Here is a 25,439-nt window from a genome sequence, read left to right as displayed (position 1 = left end):
TTTTTTCTTAATTTATTGAGCAATTGACGTTTCGTTGCGTGCGAATTTTATAATTCTTTTGGTAATTATTTTAAAAATAAAAAAAAATTTTTGAAGTCACGAATACAGTTTTTACAAAGATTATTTTTATTTTAAGTATATTATTATGAAGAAAAAACGAAAAAAGAAATAGTGATGAAGAAAGTTAGAACTATATTCCTTATTTTAAACCGATTCAAACCAAATTACAAAAGATTTTTTCCTGAAAATTCCACTAATTACGAATTCATTTCAAAGTTATTGTTCAAAGTGATAAAAGATAAGATAATTTAAGTGAAAGTAAAACATAAATATTGAGTCCCGCCGATCCCGATAATTAAACGAAGACATGGCTCAAAGTACTTGTATCCAAGCCAAAACTATTAATAAAAATTTTTTTTAAAGTATTTGTGAAGTCTTGTTTCATGTTTTTCTTGTCGTATTTTACTGTTTTAGTGCCAATTTTAATTAAAACGTGATTAGAAATATGAATTTAACTTTAAGGCAAGTCTTATCGCGACAGACCTTTAGGCTATACGATAGAATTTCATATAGAAGTTTACCAAAACAGGTCGCTCTAACCTCACAATGTCCTGTTATACAATTACAATTTCGGAATTATTGCGAAGAAAGGATGGAAACAAAGAAACTACCGCAGCTTATGGAGTTCCCGCCGATCATGTGGCCGTCATTCATGAATTTCATAAAAAATTGGATGTTCGCAAATTTCATAATTCGACCGTACTTTGACCAAGAATTCAGCTTAAACGAGTTCATTGAAGCTTCGAAACATGCAGTTCAGGTTTGCATTTCTTTAATCCCCTTTGTCAATCATGTGTTTTTAATTTTTTATCTTTAAAATCTAACCTAAACTGATAAGAAGGTAAACGGTTTTTGAAGGGTAAGGGTGAGGATAGATAAACTGTCGGAGTCAGAAAAGTCCTTCAATTCCTTAATGCTGTTGGTCTTTGCTCCGAACTGAATTTAGTGATGGGGCCTCATAGACCCCAAAATGAAGCACCCTAATAAAAAAAATGTGCTGGTGACATTACAGGCAAATGGGAATTGTCTATTTATGTCCCAGAGGGTCAGGCGCAGTAGCAATGTCCCTCAGATCTTTGTGATAAAAAAGCTCTGAATGGCACTGTAAGTATTAGGGAAAGGCTTTTACCACCAGGTGTACAACTTGTTTGTCCCATCACTTAGTATTATAGAAAAAAAAACTAAATCTTTAAAGACTTGGAACTAATGAGTAAAAACAAATAATCTAAAATTATACATACCTGGTAATTTAACTATGGCTAGATAGGCTGAAATATTATGCTTTTACCAACTGTTGCATTATAAATCTTTATAATGCAACAGTTGGTAAAAGCATATTTCAGATTATAGTTTGCTTACGTTAGTTAGTTAGTCTTTTCGCATATAATTCTGTCTTATTTGTTTACATAGAACAATTTCTTATTACAAGTGATAAAAAAAATTCTGATAGAAACAGTCCTACAACTGTCACCATAATCATGTTTTTCAAACAGCTGAAAACCACAATGGTTAATTTTAACTTTACAGTTTTGGCCACAGACACGGATAGATTTATATTAGATACATAGAATATATAGAAGACCACAAATTTACTTATTGCATTTTAATTTGAAAGAAAAATATTCCTAGTGGAAAAGTATTTTATGTATGTTACATCTTTCCATAAATTAATAAAAGCGTATAATAATATCTATACAAGTGAAACATACAGACTCAGATATGTGAATCATTATGTATCTATACACATATTTTCAATGCCAGAAGCCATTAAATTGTTTATTAATGATTTGTTTAAAATATATCCATGATTAATCATGTGTGGCAAGTAGCAAAAATAACTCTACCTATATCACTGCTTATTATATAGACATTTTCAGAATGTGCTGAATTACATTGTAAATAAGACACCAAGATTTGTAGTATTGTATAAAATAATAAATAATTCATCAGCTTTGAACACCAGATATGTTTCAGATTTTTTCAACCATGTTAATGATGAATTAAGTGTTTTTGAAATAGGCTGCTATTCTAGAGTCACCAATATGTAAAAAATGTTCATAAAATAAACCATGTTGTAATAGTATAGTAATTATAGTATCCCAACAGCATTACATACAAATTTTGACACTTAAAAACATTATTATTTCTTTTAAAAATAATATTATTGAATACATGCCAATTACACTAAAGCGGGCATGAACAGACTGAATGTATTTGTATTGGTTAAACATGTGGCCACAATTTCACCTTGATGTAGTTGAAGTAGGAATATGCTTGCTTATTCACTCTTGCCTTCAAAAGGCCCAAGTTTTTTATAACGCACACACTCGGCGTAGCCCCGCACTAGGGAAACCCTGTGTCGTAGGTGCCATGGACACACACATAGACAACCACAAATTACACCCAAACTCACGAGAGAAATAAATGTAGGCCACACAAATATTTCTCCCGGCCCGGGAATCGAACCTGGGACATCTGCGTGGCAGTCCGGCTTGGTAAACGTATGGCCACGGAGGCAGTTATAAGTTAAATAAATTGTACCTACTTTTCGGGAAAAATCGACATTGTCATGTAAAAGCCTACGTCGCGTTTATATTTTTCTGGTTTCATAACAGAATCGTTGTGTAGCACTCTCCATGCTTGATTGCTCTACTTGGTACTTGATTGCTCTATTCTCTCTTAGTTCTCATTGTGCATGTGCAACTTCTCATTGACCATTTATTCCATATCGTTTAAAAACAGTCCATTAAAAAACTGAATAGTCAAATTTATTATGAAAAGATTTTTTTATTGTTACCATCTAAAGCAAATTAAGTTATTTAAAAATATATATTATAAAGGTCATTAAACTAACATCTCCAGTCAGGTTGTTTCAGAAGCCCTCCAAAGAAGTGACTTCAAAACCCTTGAAGGTCTGGTGGAGAATAAAGCAATATCTTCCCTGAGGCTGGCTGTGTCCAAGCTGTCTATGTCACAGAGGCAAATGCTGGCCATTGATAAGGAAGATATCTTTTATGCTTTCCCATATCAGGTAAGTTTATTTTAATAAAAACTTTTACATACAAATATACATAATTTCAATAAGAAAGAAGATATCCATAATATTAACCTTAGAACCAAGTCCAAACTTATGGTACCACAATTTCGTTTAACTAAGGTAAACGATTCTTTTATAGGGAACTGTGTACGTTTTTACAATAAGATTCTAGAGAATATATTAAGATTGTCATTTCTTAAGTTTAAAACTTACATAAAAAATTTTTTAATTGAAAATGCATATTACAAAATTGAAGAGTATGTGTTAGATAAAGATGTATGGAAAGACAACAAGATCTAGATTCCACACAATTATTTATGATTCAAAGTGTATTCCATAGCATTTAAGTTTATTTCAAAAGAGCAATCCCTAGAGTTTCTTGCTTGATCTTCTCAGAGAGGTCAGCGTAGTGAACAAGCAGTAGCTTAAAAATGACTTTTTCGAGTGTAAAAATTTTACCTATGGAATAAATGATTATGTGACTTTGATTCCTATTTCCCTATGGAGTAAGCACTGCTTGCCTGACATTAGCTTTCTACTGTCTGTTGAGGTGGTATTGTTGTTTAAATAATTTGACATTTGTAATTTGCAGGTGGGTGTAATGTTTGATGATGCAGACAAGCGTTGGGTCGAAATCACAATGTGCTACCACGTCATGAGGGGCCTGAAATCTATGAAGGAGGCTGGAGATCTACCACCTATATCTTTAGGGTATGTATAAAGAAAACATTTTTCGTAATTATTTTTTTATGATTCAAAGTGACTGGACGTTCAAACGCCTGGAACGACTGTCCATGGTTGCATAGCCACTCAGAGCTTTAAATCGCAACGATCTGAGGGGCACTGATACTGCGCGCGTTAATACTACTGAGACATAAGTTGACGAGTGCCTGTAATTTCATGAGCACCCTTACTCTTCAAAACCGAAACGCAGTAATAGATAAGGTGGCAGCACTTTCCTGGACGAACTATTTCACAAGGAGCTCTACAAGTACACAGAAATTTCAGATTAAAAAATGCTATCAGCTATATTGTTCATGCATGGACAGTTGAAAAATGGTTTAAAATCCACAGGGAAAGCTTTTCAATGTCATCGCAACAATGTAAAATTCAAATTGCGGTGATATTGTAGATAATGCAATATCCACTTGTGGTCACAGTGTCTCATACATTTTTTCAATGTCATCGTTTATGCTCAGTGTATTTCATCATTGTCAATTTGTGATAACAATTAGGCCCGTCACTTAAGATAAATTATTTTAGGCTTATCGCTTCTCGTACAATTGGCAATCGAAGTTACGGTGCCTTAAGATGTACCGTAATGTAAGCTATATTTGCCATATATGAATGACCTTACAAATGAAAGGGGACTGATATCGCGAAATAATTTCTATTTATTCTCTAAGCGTAACAATCAAGCAAAGCTAAACTTTTAAATCACGTTTTTGCCTGTTCAATGTTCAATTCAATCATATTATGTAAAATAATTATATAGATTGTATTCAACCTGCGGCCAGGCGTGAAAATACAATTATGTTAGTTTTTATTTCGCGCCCTCAATGACAATTCTAAAAGTAACTTTTTAAAACTGGCAACATAGATTTTAAAAAATAACTCACGTTGCAACAGTCGTAAGGCCGCTTTGCTTGTGCTAAATGTGAAAATTCTGTTTGCTGTGAATTTGAAGTCATGTACCTAGTTTTATTTCGTGGAAAATTAATCTAGGTGTAATTACGTTAGGTATTTACGAGAAAAGGATGATGAAATTATGTAACTGGTAGCTTCTTTGCGTTCAAAATAAACGTGAAACAGAATGTGATCAAGAGATAGGTAGTTACAATTTTTACATAATTATATAATTTTTAGTTTAAGTATATTATGTTTTCATTTTCTTGATTATATGCATTATTTATATTTTTTATTGCTTTCAAGCTGATGATTCTATCGCCAATACTCAATAAATAATTAATGTGATCAAGATACTGAACAACAGGACCTTGCAAAAAAAAAATTAAAAATGTGTACTTATTTTTAATTTTATAAGGAATACTTTGGCCCTTTGTAAATACGTCCTATAATTTATTATTTAGTTTTAAACCGACACTGCCTCCTAGCCAAAGCTCAATAAATTAAAAAAGTGATCAAGACGAATTTACATAATGGCTGCGACACTCTGTCATTGGCGTATTGGCACGCTTTTTAAGAAATTTTTGTTTGTTCTTTGTTTGTATTTTTAACATAATTATAAAAAAAATTAAGTATTAAATGCTATCTCGTGCGGAAACAGGATATTACTAATCATAAAACTGTTTTATATGTATTGTTTGTCTTTCCAGAGTCCAACCAGAGTACCAAGACAAAATATTCATCCTCAACTATAGATTCATAAGAGAATTCACCAAAGGCGTCGAAGGCAGCTGGTGGGTTAACATAGTAAATCACTTCCAGCCCCACTTGGTATTCAAGAAATAGATATTAATATAAGTACACTGGTAAAGGAGCTATTTTTATACTGAAACTAGTAGTCAAACTTTCAATCTCAGAGTTAACACGCATTGATCGCTACCATCACCCTCCATAACATGTACATAACATGTATATCGCTTTTTGTATGGGTAAAATGGTTGCTCGTTGTTAATATTTTTTTAAATAATGTCCCTTAGAAGCAAATGCACTAAGTCACTTTTATTTTTTGTTATTTCTGGTGTTTCGGTTTCAAGAAGTAATCGGCATCAGAAGGAAAGCTAGTGGTGAAGCCCGAGGCTTTTTTATTCATTGGCACTTGTATTATAGACTGATTTAGTTTACATACTCGGCTTTTTTTTTATAATATCAAGTGACGGGACGAACAAGACCTGCGCCTGATGTTAAGACTCACGCCTGTCCTGAACAATTGCAGTACCACTCAGAGCTTTGCTATTACTAATCTATGTTGCGCTATACCTATACCTAGAGTAGTATAGTATCTACATTGTTATATCATTGTGATTATATATCGAACGGCATTTCACGCGATATTAAGGCCATATGATTGGCCAGTTGCAATTCACGTAGCATAAAAAAGATATGAATTGTCAGTTTAGATTTGGAACGGCATTTCACGTGATGTTGAAGTCATGATTGGTTAGCTTGATGCTACTTTCTCAACTAGAGTTAAAAGATGGTCAAATATTGATTTGTTATACTAGTCCATAGCTCAATTACCAGTGTATTCTAAAGTGTTGTTAACAGCGCAAAGGTGTCGCAAGTCAAAGTCCAATGTAAAGTATAAAATAAAATGCAGTTGATTTGTTCATAGAAAATATATAATTTTTTCATGTACTTATTATCTATTTATGCACCATTTTTATCCTGTACAAAATACGATTCTATAAAATAATTGGAAGACAAATTATGAACTAGTGAACATTGAGAAAACAGATTTATAAGGCGAGTGAAAGCGGGCAAATTGGTAAGGGCCGACAAAGACGAACTTACCACGACCAAATTGAAGGTGCCTAAAGAATGGTCAGGTCAAGAATGTCGACGAGCGTGTAAGAAAGCACTGACGCGTGTTGATGAGGTGAAAGATATGTGTCAGGGCCAGAGATGGGCAAGCCCTTGGGTATTATTAACCCGGCGCTTTGTAAACGCCGGATTTTAATCGACTTAAACCCATTAACCCCCTAAATCGAGGGCAAAAACTATTCACAACTAAATATTTGTAAATCGAGCTTTGTTCAAGTGTAATGATTATTACAAAATGTTTATCGCTTGCTTACACATTTTGCCTTGTATATGTACCTATACTTGAATAGATTTTCATAAAAATCTGATCGTAATATGCATCCCTAGTAGTTCACAGGATTGCAAGGTGGGTATTGTGTGATTTTGCCTCTTTCATTTAAAAAAAAATTGACTTCGAAATTCGTAATACTTGTGGAAGCATTTTTTTTATAATATTAATTGACGGGACGAACAAGTCGTGCGCGCCTGATGGTAAGTTACACGCCCGTCCAAAACAGTTGCAGTGGCACTCAGAGCTTTAAATCGCAAAGATTTCAGAGGCACTGCCTCTGCACCCATCACCCTGAAACATTGACAAGTCCCACGTGCCTATAATTTCACCAACACCTTCCAAAGCCGGAACACACTAATGCTGACATTACTGCATGGCGGCAGAAATAGGTCAAGTGGCAATTACTTCCCTGGACGAACTCTTTCACAAGGCACTCTACTGCTATTAAAAATATACCAAATTCCCTATTAATTAAGCGTATAATGTTTCCGCCCACGATTTAGGGCAAAAACGGTTTAAATCCGGGCGGATTGATTAGATTTTAACCTACTGCCCATCTCTGGTCAGGACCGTAGTAGCAAGTGGAAGGCGTTTGTCATTGCCTACGAGAAAAAGGCATGAAGTACATGTATGTAATTGGTGAACATTACAAATGTATGATTTATTAAATACGTCGTAACGACTGGATTGACTTTGATAAAATTTGATCAAAATATGGAATATAGACAGCTTTGATGTATGGATATTATGTAATGGCTATTATTAGCATAAACCGCTTTTTGTTCGGCCTATTTCCATTTAAAAATTTTATTTACATTTAAAAATTCAGTCATGTTTACTTCTTGAAGCGGTTAGAACGCCTTCAGAGGAAGCATATTACCATGGACGAATAACTAGAGGACTGCTAATTGCGATACATGACAACGTAGTCGCGTATTTAGTTTCTATTGGTACACCAGATGTCGCGAAGAGTACCAAATAGCTATTTTTGTAACTAATTTATTTTACATTGACAAGCTGCAATTTATCAAAGCTACTCAAATTTCTAGTGATAACAAACAAATCAACTAGATGGCGCTTATTGTACAGATTTTTATGGATAGTGCCGGCAATTTTTTCTTTTGTTTAGGATTAGCGCCATCTACCCATATTAGGAAGCATCAATTTATAAATTACTTTGTTAATACCTACACACTGCCTTCCTTCTACTGATATCTTAGAGGATGGATCTTAGACTATGGTCTAAGATCGATACGCATATCATCTGTTTAAAGGCTATAGTAAGGAAATCACTATCTTTCTACACGAGAAACTCAATAACAAAAAAAATCTAAACTTAATAAGAGTTTTAGCTGCTGAAAGATGGTGAATTTCTTACAACTTGTACATCATTTGTACGATGGTTATTTTTTGTGGAAAATGTCATTTATGTGGTTTTTTTTTACCTTTAAGCAGACGATATGATCAATATTTGAATAATATTAGAAGGAAACACCTGACTTCCTATATTTCATATTTAAGTGGAATTATTTGATATCCACGGCCATTTACTTAATATAAACTACTTCCAGGCTATTGATCAGCGCCATCTAGGTATTAGACGAAATTTTGACATTTTTTATAGCAACGATCTGTACAATGTAGGCAGAATACATGTATGAATGCGGTACCGCTTTCTGTCTACAAAATCCCTTAGCTATCCAACTTTGACAAATAAAAAACCTTACTATGAAAGCTAGAATTTCATGACCATAAAAGTGCATTCTGTTGGTCTATTCACATTTATATCAAAATATTCATACTTTATACTTTCTTTCATTATCTTCTCTACTTCTTTTAGTTTTTCAAATAGTTCTTCAATATCTCCTGCAAATGCAAAAAAAAGATCTTTTACTTTGTGAATTTGGAAACAATAAAATCACTATTATTGATTGTAATAAGTAATACGTTTTAATAAGTGTTGTGAAAAACTCGAGTCCGGGAGTCTTTATTTATAAACTCGACTCAATTTTCCAAGGCCCGGTGGCCTAAAACACTCACGAGTCTCGAGTCGTAAACCTAACTCGAGGTTTGAATAAAATATATTGCATATATAAACAGTGCGACATAACTGTCACGTAAACTGTCACTCCTTCCGCATCGCGCTGATATCTCAGGAACAAACTCAGTTAATTGGTATTGGTATTGGCCTGTAGTTTGTACATTATACAATTGATATAAAGATCATTAAGCCATGCATAATTTAGCTACAAAAATTCACTTCCATTCCATTCCGCAACAATGTAAATTAAACCTAAAACTCGGGGTATTTAACCACTTCGTTAAGAGAGAAACAACCAACCTGTGGCAGGATCGTACAACGACCTTTTATCAGTTCCACATTGTACTTTGATCGGTCTCTGCTCTCGCATTGATTTCTCCACATCTGAAAGGGAAAAAATAGATATTATCTAAACACATTTATTATTAATTTAAGTTTTTTATTCATGAACTCAAACACCGGCGAAATATGATCCTCTTGTAACATCCAGTGTAAGTAAACTTTTAAATACGCACTTATGGTGAGCCACAGCTACACTTAAAACTGTCAAAATGTTCATTGAAATTTGTATTGTACTGAGATCTTTTTTTTATATAATATCAAGTCACGGGGCGAACAAGTCGTACGCCTGATGGTAAGCTACACGCCTGTTCGTAATAGTTGTAGTGCCACTCAGCTCTTTAAATAGCAACGATCTGAGGCGCACTGCCATTGCGCCCGTCACCCTGAGACATAAGTTAACGTGTCACGTGCCTGTAATTTCACCAGCTCCCTTACCCTTCAAAACCGGAACACAGTAATGCTGACATTACTGCTTGGCAGAAATAGATAAGGTCAAGCTCGTGGTGGTGACCGGCTAGTCCATTTCAACGTAACGTAACACGTGGCGATGTGAGCATTCGTATAGTCAGTACAGCGAGCCGATCCGCTCAGTTGTCGATTTTTTGACGAATCCTTTTGAATGTTATGTTACGTCTCAATTTTAAGTCAGTACAGCTCGTCGCGAGCGCGTTGTAAGTGCATGCATATCGAGAGTCGTTACAAAGTGTGAAATTCTAATAACGTGTTTTCTTTCTTCATTTGCAGTAGGTAACCCATAATTGAGTAAAATCGACATTTCGACTACGAATGCTAAGTATGGTCGAGCTCAGAATTCGAAACAAGCAACGGTACCAGTCATCGACAAATACCGTAACGCTTAACGTATCAAGCTCGCCGCGAATGGTACGTTACGATAAAAGAAGGTCAGTCGCCAGCTTCAGAGTTAAATTCAACTCTTATTAATTAACTAAATTTTAATTTAATAATTAAATTTATTTATTTTTAAACATACAGACAAATTTGACACTGACAGTTTAAACTTGTAACGTTGCATTAAGGCGATTAACACACTGCAACGTTAGCGGAGACGCAGATCTTCGTCAACGCGCGGTTTAATCTGCGCGGGGGCAGCGGTCTAGCGGCCCCGCGTCACTTAAAGTTCTCGTTTCGCAGTTTATCGGATGGCCGTAGTGATTGTATATGTAGCCGAGATCCTTCTTTGACAAGAACTGTTAATAATACAGAACTCATTCAGGACGCTGCAGTTATACTGTCTATTTGTTTTTGTTTACGCAAAAATAAATGGACACCAAAGATATTGGATATATCCCTTTTTACGAACCAGATCCATAACTGGATAATTTCAACTCCATTACAAAGATTTAAGAAAATATGAAGATAAATTTGGTCGATTTTCAATAGCAAATATAATTTTATCGACGTCGAGATCTATTGTAGAAAACTGAACATGTCCTTAAGCTTAAAAATCGGCGCGGTAGTGGGGAGTGCAGTGTGCCAAACCCTGCGGTTCGCCGGTAAAACCGCACGCGCCGCGGAGAAGCGTTGTTGGGTGAATTTCACTTTCTGAATTTCAATGGCACTTTTTGAGTGATTTTTGTAAAGCCCTTTTTTCTTTTGGTTTTAAGGTCTTAAACATACAAATAAGTTCAAGCATTGTCAATAATTATAAAATCACAGAAATATTCAAGTTAAATACAACAAAAAACGATATTTTAGGTCACACGAATGAGATTGCAGTAACACGAATGATTTTCTCATAAACGTAAATGAGAAAGACGGCACAGTAATGAGAAATTATTATTACAACACACATTTTATCGTTCACAAATTACATTTAACATTTAACATGTAACAAATATTTTAATATAACTTCTTGTATCGAAATCCTTCTCATCCGTGTAAGACCATCTATTTATCTATATGTAATTAATAAATAAATCTAAAAAAGTATTTTGTTAATGTCATATAAACCTTGTTGTACATCAATATATCACCATCACCACCATCAACATCATCATCATGATCACCATTATCATCAGCATCATTACCATTCACATCATCATCACTACAATCATCATCGTCATCATCACCACCACTATCACAATTTAATTGTTATTTTTCAAGTAAATGTTTAGCTTAAAGTAACTATTAGACTTAAAAGTAGACAACAATGAGAGCGACAATAATGATATTTGGATACATTTTTAATTGTCAAATGTGTAAAATATGCTGGACCGTTATAAAAGTGCATGGATTAAAGCTATCTTTGTCTAATTGAAGTACAATAAAGTTTATACAACTATTACTTAATACTTATTTAAATAGATTGCTTTACATGAATGAGAACGATTTAGTCACTAGCGCTTAAACTGGTATTTAAGTCAATTTTTTGTTAAAACGGAAATGCACAGGTTGCTTCACTGTGTACACTCCAATCTGAAAGGAGCCCCTTCTCACGTGTGCGAAGAGTGAAGGTGATGCGGTATGAACTTTTGTTATTAGGAGGCTTTCAGTTGAATTGACACTAATGATAAGAAAAATTTAAACACATTTTGTATTCCCAAGAAAACATGTTTGTTTATAATAAATTGGAAAGTTACGGTATGTATTCGACGTGCAAGTTATTAGAAATTATCCTGGACGGGAAATATTGCGATTTCCGCGAGTGTTGATTTTTTTCTTCTTTTCTTAAAATTAGGGCGACGTTTACGACGACTTTTTTAATTTTTATTTATTACTGTGACGTAGTAAATTAGTCCTTTTATGTGTAACACGTAAGCAAGCAATCATATTAAATAAATAATGCTTAGCATTCATGTAATAACATAAAAGTTATTGAAAGGGACACATTTTTGGAGGTTATCTGAAAACGATCCTGTCAGTGTGTTCGACGGCGCGCGTTTCCATACAAACTGAGATACTTCAGTACAACGTTAAAAACCACAGCTCCACGCTCCGTGGCGGGGCGCGGTGCAGTGTGATAATCGCCTTAGGGCAGACATCTGTGTCTGAACCAGACAATTATCCAGATAAGAATGGTCCAAATTGCCAAATGACAAGCTTGATGTACAGTCAAGTCAAGAGCACAACATCAAGCTATACACTTTTGTTCGAATATCGCCTCCAGTGTAACGGAACAAGATCCGTCATTGTGCAGCTTAATGTTCTGCCGTCTGTATTGACTTGTACCTTAACGTAGAAATTTGAGATTTTTTTAGAAATTTAAAAGTTATGTTAATGTTTCTGTATTCTAAACTCAATGTTCAAAATATCCAACTTTGAAAATGTAGATATATTTATTACTTAATTAAAATACATAGGTACTCAAAACATTACAACTGAACAATATTCATACATACCAGCATGTACCATGTCTAACAAACAACTAACATCCAAATCTTCTTCCAGTCTCGTATACAAAGCGTTTACATATTGACTGGCCATAGGCATTATTCTATCTGTGTCCCCGGTCTTTATTTCATAAGTTACTTCATTGTCTATAGTCGTAGAAGTTTCCAGTTCAATCATTTCGTAAGCTGCCTGCGATGATTGTGTAGAATAACTAAGGAGGAGATTCTTGTGAATTATGCTTGGTGGTATGAACAGTATTGATGTGAAGATACCAGGATTTGCTGGTCTGAAAATGTCAATATTTAATAGAAAATTATTTACTTCAAAAAGTGAACGAGAACATTCTAAATTTGAAAAACTACAGCGTCGTTGTCATGCTCTCAAATCGTTACTCAAAAAGATACCTCGTGGTACTTTCTAACCTGTTGAAAATTTTTCCAAGTTATCGTAATAGCGACATTTAAAGAAACTGTCAAACTATATACCAATCTATATACTCAGAACGATAGGCAAAGTACCTACCAAGCAAGTTAAACAAAGTAGGGTCACCCGTCCAACAATGAATCACTCGTATACAATGAAACACTGCTATAATTTGAAAATGCGACGTTACCAAATGGTGCAGAATAGCGTGCAAAAATGCAAATACTTACTACTTTTTGCAATTTTCGTCGTTTTCTTACTTAATTATACTTGGAAATCCCGTATTGTTAAATATTGCTTGGTATTGTACATGTTTCATAGATTTATGGGAACTAGTTCATACATGAAAACATTTAAATTTGAATGAATCAGTGGCTTGTGATTAAGAATAACCAATCTTAAGATTACGTATATTAAAGCAGTTTTATATTTTAAAAATAGGTTTCATTATTATTTATTCCCATAATCACAAAAATAACGAAATAATTACCCTGTTTCACTGTTGAATATAAGGTGTTTTATTGTGTACATACCTGTGGACACAATGAAACATTTCCCATTAAAAACAATAAATCTTATTAAAGATGATCTATAAACTGTGTAAGAAATCTGTTTAAGACATTCGATGCTCAATTTAATTGGCTATCTGTGTAAAAAAAATACCATTGACTTTAAAAATAACTTTCAAACGTTTGAAATTTTGGTGTTTCATTGTTGGATATGTGACCCTACCTACTAAACAAGTTATACAATTTTTGAAAAGTAAGGAGCAAGCAATCAGTAGGTACAGATTTTGAGCCAAAAAATCACAGATGATGCTGTCGCAGCTTTTTACGCTCTTAATTTGTGAATACCTTGATAAAAATGACAAAAGTGCATGTAGTGTATTCATTTGAATTTAAAAGTTTTGACAGTGTCAATTGATTTGAAACCAATTAATAATATGCTCTTCTTGCTGCCGGAGATTGGAGAATATGAACTCTCTTATTTCCCTAATTCCCCGCACGTAGAACCACTCAAACCCCCAGATGAGTTGTTTTACAACTCCATTCCCCACATATAATCCTCAATCAAGTTTGTAATTCCCCAGACATTTTATTAAGTAGCCTAAAATCGCACTATTTTAAATATAGCCTAAATGTCCTAAATATCCGCCGATCACTTTTTTAGTCGCCGCACGACCTTCCAAAAATCGCCTAATCTGGCACCACTGCCCCCGTAGCATGACTAGACATGATAGTCGCGATATGCGCGATAAAATTGAAATAAGCGCGCGCTATTGGCTGTCTTAATCAGATCTAACTTAGATACGCATGATAGTCGCGTAGCTATGCTACGGAGGCTGGTTACAGCTAATTTTAGTTCCTCGTGTAGCCGTCAGAGGCGCTGTACAATTTTCTATATACAAAAATTGTATGGACTAAACTTATGGTGGAGATCCTGGACTGCACTAAAAGGTTGCCTGGTTCCAAAGCAAGCAAAAATAGAAAGCAGTATAATTTCATTCGTTATTACTTTTCCTTTTAAAATTTTAATTAGTAATATTTTTAATTATGTAATGTATATTAGAGATAAAACGGAAGTGTCATAACGGAAACAGATGTCAAAAGAAATTCTTAGCGGAAACGGAAGTAGATGCAGAAGTATAAATACTACAAAAAACTCAATAAAATAGTTGCCAACAGGGCTAATTTTTAAATGACTATCACTAGTATCAGGTTTCAGGGCAAATTTTTTATTTCGTAATTTAAATGCAATTATTACACAACACAAAATTACTAAAAGACGCGCGCTCCACCGCGAAGTAATCCGCACTAACGCCTGATGCACAGCGAACGTTGAGCTTCCGATTAAAGCTCGATAAAAAGTTGCGGAAGCAGTAACGGAAAAAGATATGAAAAAGCGTGCGGAACTTCCGCAGTTGCGGAAGCAGAAGCAGAAATCTATTACCTATATCACTAATCAATTCATATGGATTTGTTGGTTGGAAATTATTAATAAATGATTTTATTTTCATTAAAATACTTATTGGCTGTTCTTCTGACTTCATTTTGAGGATTAGACATAATGACAATAAAAACGTAAAGCACTATTAGATCGCAATTTTAAATTTAAATAGCAAAGGAAATTATAGATTTTCAAAACATAGCAGCTTCAAAAGTCAAGGATGCTGGGTTTGTACAACACAATCAGCAAAGTAATGATCTGTATTCCAACCACTTTAATGCTAAAACATGGAAGGAGTCGAAATAAAAATCGTGCTGTATGAGAATATGATAGCAAATAGAATATACCTGTCTAAATGAATCCTACACATGTCCATAATCAAAATACATAGTTCTGGCTTGCACTTTGCAGCAGAATTGAGTACAAAATTCTCAGTAACGCAATGTTCCTCTCTTATGTCCTCTGTTGGACAGTCTATGGTCAGTATGAACTTCGTGTTGCTTAATTCACAGCCATGTCCAGCATAGAATATAAAACCTAAAAACATAAGACAAATACCTAATTATTTCTTTATCAGCGTGTGGAGTGGAACAAGTCATGAACTCTGATTATAACATTCATAAGAATAGAACCATATTTAATAAGTAACAACCTTGAGTAAAGAAAAATACGTACAATAAGAATTTTGTGGTATCTCCTGAAACAACTTATTCAATATAACTTTCAGATCATTACTTGTTGTATTTTTTACAGTAACAACAATAAAGCCTAACGTCTTCAAATAAGATCCGAGTGAATCGCAATCATGTGGTGGTGTTGATAATCTTGATAAATACGTGTATCTGTTATTAGCTATTAGAATAGCTACTTTGGAATAAGGTTGATAGAATGTACGGACTATTTTAGTATTCTTAACCGTTGCCAAATAGTTTCTGTATTGTTCTGCATTATAACCAAGCTGATTTAGAGTCTCTATTAGAAGTCGTCCAGGGCGTGTTGTGTTGGTGAATTGGATTCTGTGAATAGAGAATTTATATTTACTATTATGGACTGGCATGTTGTTTACCATCAGGCGCATGACTTAATCAATTTAATTCATTTATTTAAAGAGGACTTGTTCATCCTATCACTTAAGTAACCTTAATAATAATAAATACATCCTTTTCCATTTAAAAATTGATAATTAATCTTTTAGACCTTGGGAGAAGTGAAAGTCTAAAACAGATATCCAAAATAATAATAATAAGACATGTGAGAACGTTAGGAAAGATATGGGAGGATGAATGTGATTAATTCAATAATGACAGAACAAATTTAAATTCAAACTATTAGACTACAGTACATAAAACCACTTGACTGCAATAAACTTTATTTCACAATTATAATCAATGAAATTATAAATAAAATTGTTTATACAAACGAGCTTGCAAGATGTGCAATCTTTTTTCTTCTTTTATTATCTCTAACACCTTGTTCAAGCTCCCGCAGATATAACAAAATTGTTTTAGGTCTCTTTCATAATCATTAAAATTTTCAAAACACAAATGATTATGGAAATTTTAGGGTCGTATTCCAGAACTGTACTCAATGCTCAAGTCAGGACTTGAATATGATTTAAAGCATTAGAAATCATACTTGAGTCCTTGTCATTAGCATTGAGTAGAGTTCAGAACTCTACTCATGAACTCTTCGCTTGAAATCATTCTCAAGTCAGGACTTGAGAATGTTTTCAAGCACTGGAAATACGACCCTAATGGCAAGGACTCAACTATGATTTCTAGTGCTTTAAACCATACTCAAATCCTGACTTGAGCATTGAGTAGTTCTAGAATACGACCCTTAAATTATTACAATAGACAATAGAACAAGTTCTAACATTTACGACTGCGAGTGGGACTACTCTATTGGTGCACTTTTCGGCGAAACGTATTATGAAATAATTCGTATCCTCCAAGAGAACCTGCACGGAGAAGACATTTCTATCCGACTTCTACCAGTAGAAATATTTATAAATATTTCAATGCATAACAATAGTCTACTACTCACTTCAAGTTAGCCAATTTCGCAAATATTTGACACCTTTCCAGAGGCAAAGATTCAGCGGCTAAATACTCTTCGTACGATATCATTTGAAGCAGGCAAGACATAATAATTGCAATTAGTATTTGTGTAGGGTATAAGTGTATAACAAAATGTTAAAAGAAAAATGAATTCGACCCACACACATCCTAAAAGTGCCGCTGAAACACAGACTATTAGATGCTAACGCATCGCTGAAATGACGGTATATGTCACAGAGTGGCAGGCAACGAACAGCTGATTGTCAAAATGACAGCGCTGTTTTGCGTTTTGTGACGTTGGCACGTTGGTAGAAAATTTCGGTTACCCATTAGGATACGATACAGATACCCAATAATCTTACGGTACGATATTATTACCCGCTAGCATTCTATACAATAATACTTGGTAGAGTATAAAAAGACAAATCCTTATAGTTGATTTACTGCCTGATAGTGAAATTAGAACTTTCTATCTAAAATATCTAAAATTTATCAAAGTATAATCTTGTTTCTTCTTTTGCTGTGATTTTTTTTACATCACATCTGAATAACGAAACGCACAAAATGGCGATTGGAGTCGATACTTCGAAGTGGAAACCTAGAAAAATAAAAGGAACACCTGCTGCTAAAGTGAGAAATATCCTTGCAATTGGTGCAATATCTTTTGGACTTGCCTGTGGTGTATTTTTTCAGTAAGTATAACTTTTTATTGGCTCAATATGTGAAATTTTGAGGTTATATTTTCGTTATCTATATTCGTATTTTACAGTTTTACAAGTGTCACAGAAGGGATAAGAAAAGCAGTGGATGTTTTATACGAGGATCCTATAGAAGAAGTAGAGAGAAAACGCATGATTGCCAGCGGTTTACCGAACAGAAGCGCAGAAACAATACGAAAACTTATGAAAGAGAACGAGCGACCAGATTTACCGTACAAATAGGTGGTAGCATGAGTGTTTATAACTCTAAAAAAAGGTAGGTTTTGATTCAGTGTAAACTAAGAACTGCTCCCAATAGTAAAATTTTACCAGAATGCAGTGTGAAAATTAATAATTGATAATGTTTGTTACAATATCAAAGATATTTATGGCTTTTGGATTCTCTTTAGGTTTTGATACAAGTTTGACATCGCCGATTTCTCGTGGTCCCACTAATTTTTCCCACTAGTGACAAATTAGTGGGACCACACCATTTCAAGTGTAATAATGTTTACCTATGAAATAAAGATTAATTTGAATTTGAGACCATGAGGAAGACTTGTTTCTCATGATACCACTACCATTTTTCGTCTCCTTGTATAACATTAAAGTTGAATGTCTTTAAAAGATAATAAGTGTTATTATGGATTTTTGTGCCATACCACAGCTACACAGTAGCAATACTTGTCAAAGCATTTAGTATGAAAATTGTTTATTAAGAACAAAAATTGTGATTTCTTGTAAGTCATATATTTGTTATTTAAGATGTAAGCATGTTTACTTTACTCAATAAATGAATTGTTATTAACAGTTGTGTTTTATTTCTTTGCAGCACTAATTTGATTCAAACTGAAGTGAGGAGTAAATATTTTACTAATAAAACTGGCATGGATGAAAGTCTTTCTGACTTTCAGGAGAAGAAAAAAAGTTGTTGTGGTCCAAAAACTACTCAAGTTGCTAAAGCAAAACCAAATAAAAGAATTAAACGGATTAAAGGACAGAAGGATATAAGAAGCATTCTGAAATCCAAAAAAATTGAATTGGTCGCATATAGTAGTGACTTTGACAAGATTTGTAAACAATCTGGACTTGATGTAGACTCTGAACAGCTGCAAACAGCTATTGCATTATCTAGGTCACTGCAGGAAACTGAGAACTTCGGAGAAAATACACCACAAAGTTCAAAAGTTCTCAGCTCCCAAGAACGAATTGGCAAAATCCGCACAACTCTTCAGGAATACGGGTTCAAAGTTCCTGAGATCAAAATCACGGAAACTAAAAGTAGAAAATTAAAAAGATCCAGGAAAAATTATAAATTATTGCTAACTACAGCCATTGAAAAACAACAAATAATATCTGATAGGTATTCTCATGTTTTAATTCAGAACCTTGACTGTATAAGACAAGTTGAAAGTGCAGAAGATGTTATTCCATTCTGTTATGAAATAGCTACTAGAGTTGCATATGAACAGATAAGAGACAATAATATATTTTACATTGAAGGACTTATTAAAAGAAATCCAAATAGTGTAGGTAGTTTACTAAGAGACTGGTCTAAAATTCCAGGTAGACCATCTAGCCCTAAAACTGAACATTCTGAAGTAGTTTTTAATGATATCAATTGTAATCAAGAAGAATTAGATTATGTTCTCAGTGGACCTTTAAAACTAGCCCAAGAGTTAACAAAAAATAAATATAATGTAATGAGCAGTGGCTATAATGTAAATATTTTTGAAAGTAACTCTGAAACTTCACAAGATATTTGTACACAAAGTAACATAATGGAAGCAAAGGTAATCAATCCTTCAAAAATGGAAGTAGAAATAATAACTATTGATGACCATGAACACAGTCCAAATACAAGAGAAAACAGGCAACAATCAGACATAGAAGTAATAGACAATAACACTCCAACACTATTGGTCACACGAAATACACGTCGAGTTGAATGCAGTTCACCGGATATTTTCGATGATGAAGTATCAACTATCATTGACAATAATTGTTCTAACAAAATTGTTGTTTCACTAGAAATACCTAAAGATTCTACTAATATAGATGTGGATGTGATGGACTTAACTGAATGCATACAGATAGGTTCACAAAAGAATTTAATTGATTCTTCTATAAAGGAAAAACCCTGTTTTCAATTATCTCAAGACAATACTAAAAGGAAGTCAAACGACTTTATGGAACTCACAAATGTAGTTGGATCTTCGCAACCTTTTAGACAAAATAATATTGAAGAAAACATTGATCTCACTCAAAATTCTGACCATGAAAATGAGTTAACAGCTGAAAATAAAGATTTAAAACAGAAACACATTGAAATGGATTTAACACAATCTTCTGATTCAGGTGATGATCTGCCATTTGTTCAGGTTGGCGGTACGCAAACTTCCGATGATACTGTTATTATTAGTGAAGAGACGTATTTTGGAGCTCAGGAAGACCCTAGAAATTCCAGCCCTGTTATTGATTATTTAGACAATAACATAAAGACTAACGATGAAAGCGATGTAAACAAAGAATTAAAAGTTACACCAAAGAACGATACAAATTATGTACGAGCGACAATTTCAAGAAACCTAAATTCACTTAATACATATAATCCTCTAAATGAAGCATCTTTAGATAGTAAAAACAAAGTTATAAATAATGAAGTTCATTATATTATAACTGTAAACAGCAGTAGTGATACTGTACAGAGTGAGAGTATACAATCTACAGAATCACCACTTGGAGAAAAAATAGAAGATTTTCATCAATCAAACTCTCAAAGATTTTTTGAAGAATTCATACATCCACACTCAGATGAAGCTAGCATAGAAACTGAAAATATAAGTCATGAAACCCCCGCTAAATGCAATATTGTGGACAAACATACTGGTAATAATATGAACATAGATTTGACCCAAAATTCTTATAATTCATTAGTGCTTGCGAATGTCAGTGATGAAGAAAACGAAACACCTAAAATATCGTTCGAGAATAGCAATCTTGGGAAAAAAGACAATGTTTCTATTGATTATGATGAGCTTTTGAATGAGATTGTTAGTAAAAACTCAACCGTTTCATTTAAGGACGCTAATGCGTCAAAAGCAATAGTTTGTGACATTTTTGATGAAAACACAGGAGCTACTAAAAAATATTCAAAAGAAAATAAACTAAATTCAAGTCAAACGTCTGAAGTTTTCGAGATATCGGACGAAGAATTAGATTATTCAGTGCATAAGTCCATGCTTGATATTAATAATCCTTGTGGAAATTTTGATTTTGGTGGCATATCTGTTGTAGACAACCTTCCAGATCTCCCTAGCATCAGACAATCAAGGAATCATGAACAATATACTAATAAATCTTTAAATCAGTCACGGAATAATAGTTTACTGCCATTTGTTGATAGAAGTGGTGTTACAGAGAACATAATCAAAGAAAAAGATCTTGAAGGCACTCTTTATGGTATAGAAGCATCAACGCCGTTTAAACATAATCTTAATCAAGTATTAAACATAGAAACACCTACAAATAGTGAATATGTGATAAAAACTGATCAAGTAACACCAATATTGAATTATGAGTCTATGACTACACCTGAAAGAAATAAAGAACTTGATAAATATGGATTGAAACCATTTAAACGGAAGAGGGGTAAGTTATATATTCATACATATATAGACTGAAAGAAAGTATTGTCTCAAAACTCGGGCCAACCATACTGACTCCATAAATTAATCCACTAAAAAAATACTATAATCACTACATTTGCCAGGCAAATAGGCGATTGCAGTGAAGCTAAAATCTAAGAAGCTGGAGGATACTGCCACCTGCCTTTGGTTTTAATCTTTGGTCACTTTCATGACATTCCTCGAAAAGGTAGGTAATGTAACGAATTTGTAACCGGAAAACAGAAATATTGGTAGAATGTACATATATGTGTTACTCTGTACCCAGCTCTCCGGTTGACTAGTAGAGAATGCCTAACGCCATTAAGTCCGCCATTTGTACTATTTTGTGTGCTATAAAGTTTAAATAAATCACATAAAAATATGTATTATAAGAATAATTGATTTTTCAGCGATACAACTTTTAACACATCTGTACAATCAAACTCATCCAATCCTAGAAGCATGCACAAGCGAAGATATGCATTCACCATCTAAAATAGCAAAACCCAATCTTGAAACAATACCCAGTGTATCTCAGAAAACTCAAAAGTCACCTGGAAAAACCAAATCACCAAGGAAAATTGTAGAAGAAACAGACAAAGAAAATAATATTTATGAGGAAACTAATTTACCTATCATTAAAGATATTCAGTGTACGGAAGAAGATTGGGTGTTTCAAAAAAGAGAAAAAGCTAAGGTGAGAAACACCTGAAACATAACATTAACTTAACACTATATTATCTAAACCTTAATAGCTTACTGATTAAGAGCTGAGAGGGCAACAATTGTGTGATTTCGATGTTATAGCCCAAGTCACATAAGCAGAATGGCTTTGTTCAAAAATGTACAATAGTGATGCATGTGCGCCACAAATGATCACTTAGTTATCACATACATTGAAGGATAATGACGAGAAACAACCTGCTTGTCGAAAAAGGTTCACAAAAATCTTCAAAGGAACATTACAGTGTCCAACACATTGACTTACAAATAAATGGACGACGGGTCTAATACAAAAACCACGAGAAAAATGTCCCAAGTCAACCTATTCGAAATTTAAATTGTTATGTCATCGCAGTATCGCGCTGTCCGTAGAACAAATGAAGACTAAAGCGGAGTGTCGCGCTCTGTATACGATTTTAGCGCCTTACAAGTGCGGACACTTTTTAGCGCGGACCCGACGTCCATATAATTGTAAGTCAATGGTCCAACATCATGAACTTATTGCATAACATTCTCTTAAGAGGAAACTAGTGCTTACTTTACTTTTGCTTTTTTACTTTTACATTTTAAGACTTTCGTGGTTATTATAGTTATTATCTATCACTACACTGATTATTACAATTTCTTACCTCAATATAAGTTATTGTTATTTTCCCCATATTTCGGAACGGTTACACGCTCCATGGTAATAGTATATATATATAGTATAATGCATCTTTGTTTTTTATTTTAATAAAAGCAAAAATGCTTCGACTTAGTTTCACGTGTGGATGCAGTGAGTGTAGTTTGTCGCAAAAAAAGTGAGTGACAACGCCACAAGTAATGAGAAGGTAGTCGTCGACGGCTAAAGAGGGTAGACGGCTCAAAAGTCTTTTATTAAAGTTGCCGTCTGCCGCTGGCCAGTCAACACGCAACTAGGACTTCGTCACTCGCTGAAGATTTCGCTATAAGTGCCTACCGCTGAGTGTGTCGACGTCGGTACAAACGCTCAAAGAGTGTAGCACGCATATCTGAATAATCGTACGGCACGTTTTGTAAGAAGTTTTCGAAAGAGTTTATAGGCTGTATTCCGCTACGCTAGTAGTAGGCACTCACACGGTCTCGCATTCGCACGCACTCACTGGCACTTCACGCACTCGAAACCACACGCACGCGCAGCTGTCTTAGGCACTCAAAGGCACAGAAGCAGCGTGGGTGCATCGATAAAGTCGAGCAAATCTGTAGGCACTTTTACGATCCTTGTACAACCCTAGCGCATTCGATTCCGCACAAACAGGCAACGTATTTTCACCTCTCTGTACGTCTGCTTAGGTTCCTTTTTCCAAGTGAGCGCCTGACGTCATTAGTTAGATTTAATAAGCTATGTAAGTAGGTATTTTGGATTTTGTATGAGAGTGATCTATCTGTTACGTAGTAACTATTAAGCAATCTGTGCCGTAACCGTAGAGCGTGTAGCCGTTCCGAAAAGAACTCGTATGAGTTTTTACAGGTTTCTTACCACGGTACCGTGGTGTATTATATCGTGTAATAATTAGTGATAATCGCATTTGTTTCCAGGTCTACTCTTGCCGTGTCCCCATACACATAGCGTTCCACAACTATGTGAGTTCAAGGCGTAGACTTCGAGAGGCAATATTACGGTACGAGCCAGTGAATATCGAAGATATACACAAGGAAATGTCTCGGTGTGGGCATAAATATGATCCAAAGGTATTTTTTGTCTTTTCGCTATATTCGATACTTAATACCTAGGGTCGTAACGTCGATCCTTTCTCACTGCGTAGGGCGTCTAGTGCCGGTGAAAACTGCTAACAGATGGTACTTAATTATTTAAGTGTTTTCATCAAACGGTGCAAAATGGTAAAGTGTTCTTAGGACAGCAAATTAGTTACCAGAAGTTGAAGCATAAAGTTGTATTTCTAGAATAAGGCCTATCACAAAAATATCTACATTTGTATAAAAACAGGGTTATGTGGCACGCAAAGCTGATGAAGAATATTCAATGCGAAAAAACAACCGGTTGCTATGTTTTAAAGCGTTTTATATGCAGTTTTAGTTTATTAATTGCTCGCTAGAGGCGCTGTTGTCGATTGATTGCAGTTGGATTGCTCGCTTGAGGCACTGTTGTCGATTGATAGAATTTTGATTGCTCGCTAGAAGCTCTGTAATCGATTGATTGCAATTGGACGTTCCATAATACGAATTTAGGTTTTGACAACAATAATTGTGCAATTGTTGCAAAAACAACTAATGGCAAGAGTCTGCCGGCGCAATGTTTTCACATGATTATTTTAACCAATGGAAAGCTTGATATCTCATTCACAATACATTTACTACATTCTTACAGCCGAGTAATCATTTAAAAATTAACTATTTTGTTTGAGGCTATTTTGAAAAATTGCTATAAAATCTTAAAAAATTTGCTCCATTTTACATACCTTAAAAATTTGCTCCATTTTATATCTTCACCCATGTGTCCCACCGGGGTAGGCAGAGACTATGAACCTCCATCTGCTACGCTCCTGGCAAATATGGTAGGAGATGCACACAAAAGAGTACGAACGTGAACATTGGATGAGAAAGGACTTATTTGTGAAATTAACTTTTCTAAATTGCTCCTGGTCTGGCTAATCTGGGTAGTGTCCCAGAGTGAATTCCGTTGCTTTAGCACTCTTAATAAAAACTGCAATGTAAATTTTTTCTTTAAGTCTTTTGGAAATAACTGCATGGAAAAAACTATACCCCCTTCTATTAATATCAGAACGTCAGTACTAACATGTCAAAGATAACTTTTGTCAAAATCTATATATAGTACATTGTATTATGTAGATTGTTTACAAATGTCGTATTTTGGTTGCAGGATCTACTAAAATTCATGGACAAAAAATGCATAACGGTGAAAACGGCGGATAGTGCAAAGAATAACAAGAAACATTACTAATTTAATTATGAATACAAAATCTACAATTATTACTTTAAAAACTTGTTTTAATTTAAAAGGCTACGCTATAAAGTTATATGTAAATGTAGATAAGTAAAGTAATTCGTAATTTTTTCAATAAAAACTTAAAAACTCAGACTTGCGGATTGTTTTCAGACAACACGCATTTTACGGCCTGAGTCAGCATGGAAATAACAAACATGAAAAATTAATTTTGTGCCAGTGAGTATTTGCTATGCGCTGTAGTGGAACAATACGTACTTTTATCCAATTCCACAAAAGTCCAATCGAAGTTGGAGCGTATATGTCGAGCTTGTCGGTTCGTATACGTGTCCGTTGTAAGTTCGTTTAAAAAGTGGTAATATTATTT

The 25,439-nt window shown here is 34.3% G+C and overlaps 3 protein-coding genes across 4 annotated transcripts; 2 read left to right on the top strand and 1 right to left on the bottom strand.

The window, feature by feature from the left end:
• The first annotated feature begins 505 nt into the window (after positions 1-505).
• Positions 506-6,612, top strand: LOC113227417 (m-AAA protease-interacting protein 1, mitochondrial). Its single transcript, XM_026460333.1, has 4 exons — positions 506-820; positions 2,927-3,091; positions 3,690-3,808; positions 5,434-6,612. The coding sequence occupies exons 1-4, from the start codon at positions 506-508 to the stop codon at positions 5,567-5,569; spliced, it is 735 nt and encodes a 244-aa protein (XP_026316118.1). The 3' UTR covers positions 5,570-6,612.
• Positions 6,613-7,977: 1,365 nt separating this feature from the next.
• LOC113227443 lies at positions 7,978-17,248 on the bottom strand. Its single transcript, XM_026460370.1, has 6 exons — positions 17,026-17,248; positions 15,655-15,995; positions 15,327-15,516; positions 12,618-12,895; positions 9,217-9,300; positions 7,978-8,741 (listed from the first exon to the last, which is right to left on the bottom strand). Exons 1-6 carry the CDS (start codon positions 17,124-17,126, stop codon positions 8,611-8,613), a joined length of 1,125 nt encoding a protein of 374 aa, XP_026316155.1. The 5' UTR covers positions 17,127-17,248; the 3' UTR covers positions 7,978-8,610.
• A 346-nt stretch (positions 17,249-17,594) lies between these two features.
• LOC113227442 (structure-specific endonuclease subunit SLX4) lies at positions 17,595-25,107 on the top strand. Of its 2 annotated transcripts, XM_026460368.1 has the most exons (6): positions 17,595-17,731; positions 17,809-18,014; positions 18,570-21,388; positions 21,816-22,102; positions 23,686-23,838; positions 24,989-25,107. In XM_026460368.1, exons 2-6 carry the CDS (start codon positions 17,989-17,991, stop codon positions 25,067-25,069), a joined length of 3,366 nt encoding a protein of 1,121 aa, XP_026316153.1. In that variant the 5' UTR covers positions 17,595-17,731; positions 17,809-17,988; the 3' UTR covers positions 25,070-25,107. The 2 variants fall into 2 exon arrangements, with proteins under 2 accessions (XP_026316153.1, XP_026316154.1); XM_026460369.1 differs by lacking the exons at positions 23,686-23,838; positions 24,989-25,107 and having other exon boundaries at positions 21,510-21,955.
• The last annotated feature ends 332 nt before the right edge of the window (positions 25,108-25,439 follow it).

This window comes from Hyposmocoma kahamanoa, unplaced genomic scaffold, assembly GCF_003589595.1.
Source record: "Hyposmocoma kahamanoa isolate Upper Pololo Valley unplaced genomic scaffold, ASM358959v1 210, whole genome shotgun sequence".
NCBI lineage: Eukaryota > Metazoa > Arthropoda > Insecta > Lepidoptera > Cosmopterigidae > Hyposmocoma > Hyposmocoma kahamanoa.
The sequence above is the reverse complement of the archived record's forward strand: the minus strand, read 5'-3'. Positions and strand labels throughout refer to the sequence as shown.

Bases quoted from the DNA above. Each gene is read 5' to 3' on its own strand.
- LOC113227442 (XM_026460368.1), top strand. From the start codon at position 17,989: ATGAGTGTTTATAACTCTAAAAAAAG. The intron at 18,015-18,569 runs GTAGGTTTTGAT...ATTTCTTTGCAG, and splicing joins GTTTATAACTCTAAAAAAAG to CACTAATTTGATTCAAACTG. The intron at 23,839-24,988 runs GTATTTTTTGTC...TTTTGGTTGCAG, and splicing joins GGCATAAATATGATCCAAAG to GATCTACTAAAATTCATGGA.
- LOC113227417 (XM_026460333.1), top strand. From the start codon at position 506: ATGAATTTAACTTTAAGGCAAGTCTTATCGCGACAGACCTTTAGGCTA. The intron at 821-2,926 runs GTTTGCATTTCT...ATCTCCAGTCAG, and splicing joins CTTCGAAACATGCAGTTCAG to GTTGTTTCAGAAGCCCTCCA. The intron at 3,809-5,433 runs GTATGTATAAAG...TTGTCTTTCCAG, and splicing joins CTACCACCTATATCTTTAGG to AGTCCAACCAGAGTACCAAG.
- LOC113227443 (XM_026460370.1), bottom strand. From the start codon at position 17,126: ATGTCTTGCCTGCTTCAAATGATATCGTACGAAGAGTATTTAGCCGCT. The intron at 9,301-12,617 runs GTATGTATGAAT...TTTCCCTTTCAG, and splicing joins GTTAGACATGGTACATGCTG to ATGTGGAGAAATCAATGCGA. The intron at 8,742-9,216 runs GTTGGTTGTTTC...TTGCATTTGCAG, and splicing joins GTTGTACGATCCTGCCACAG to GAGATATTGAAGAACTATTT.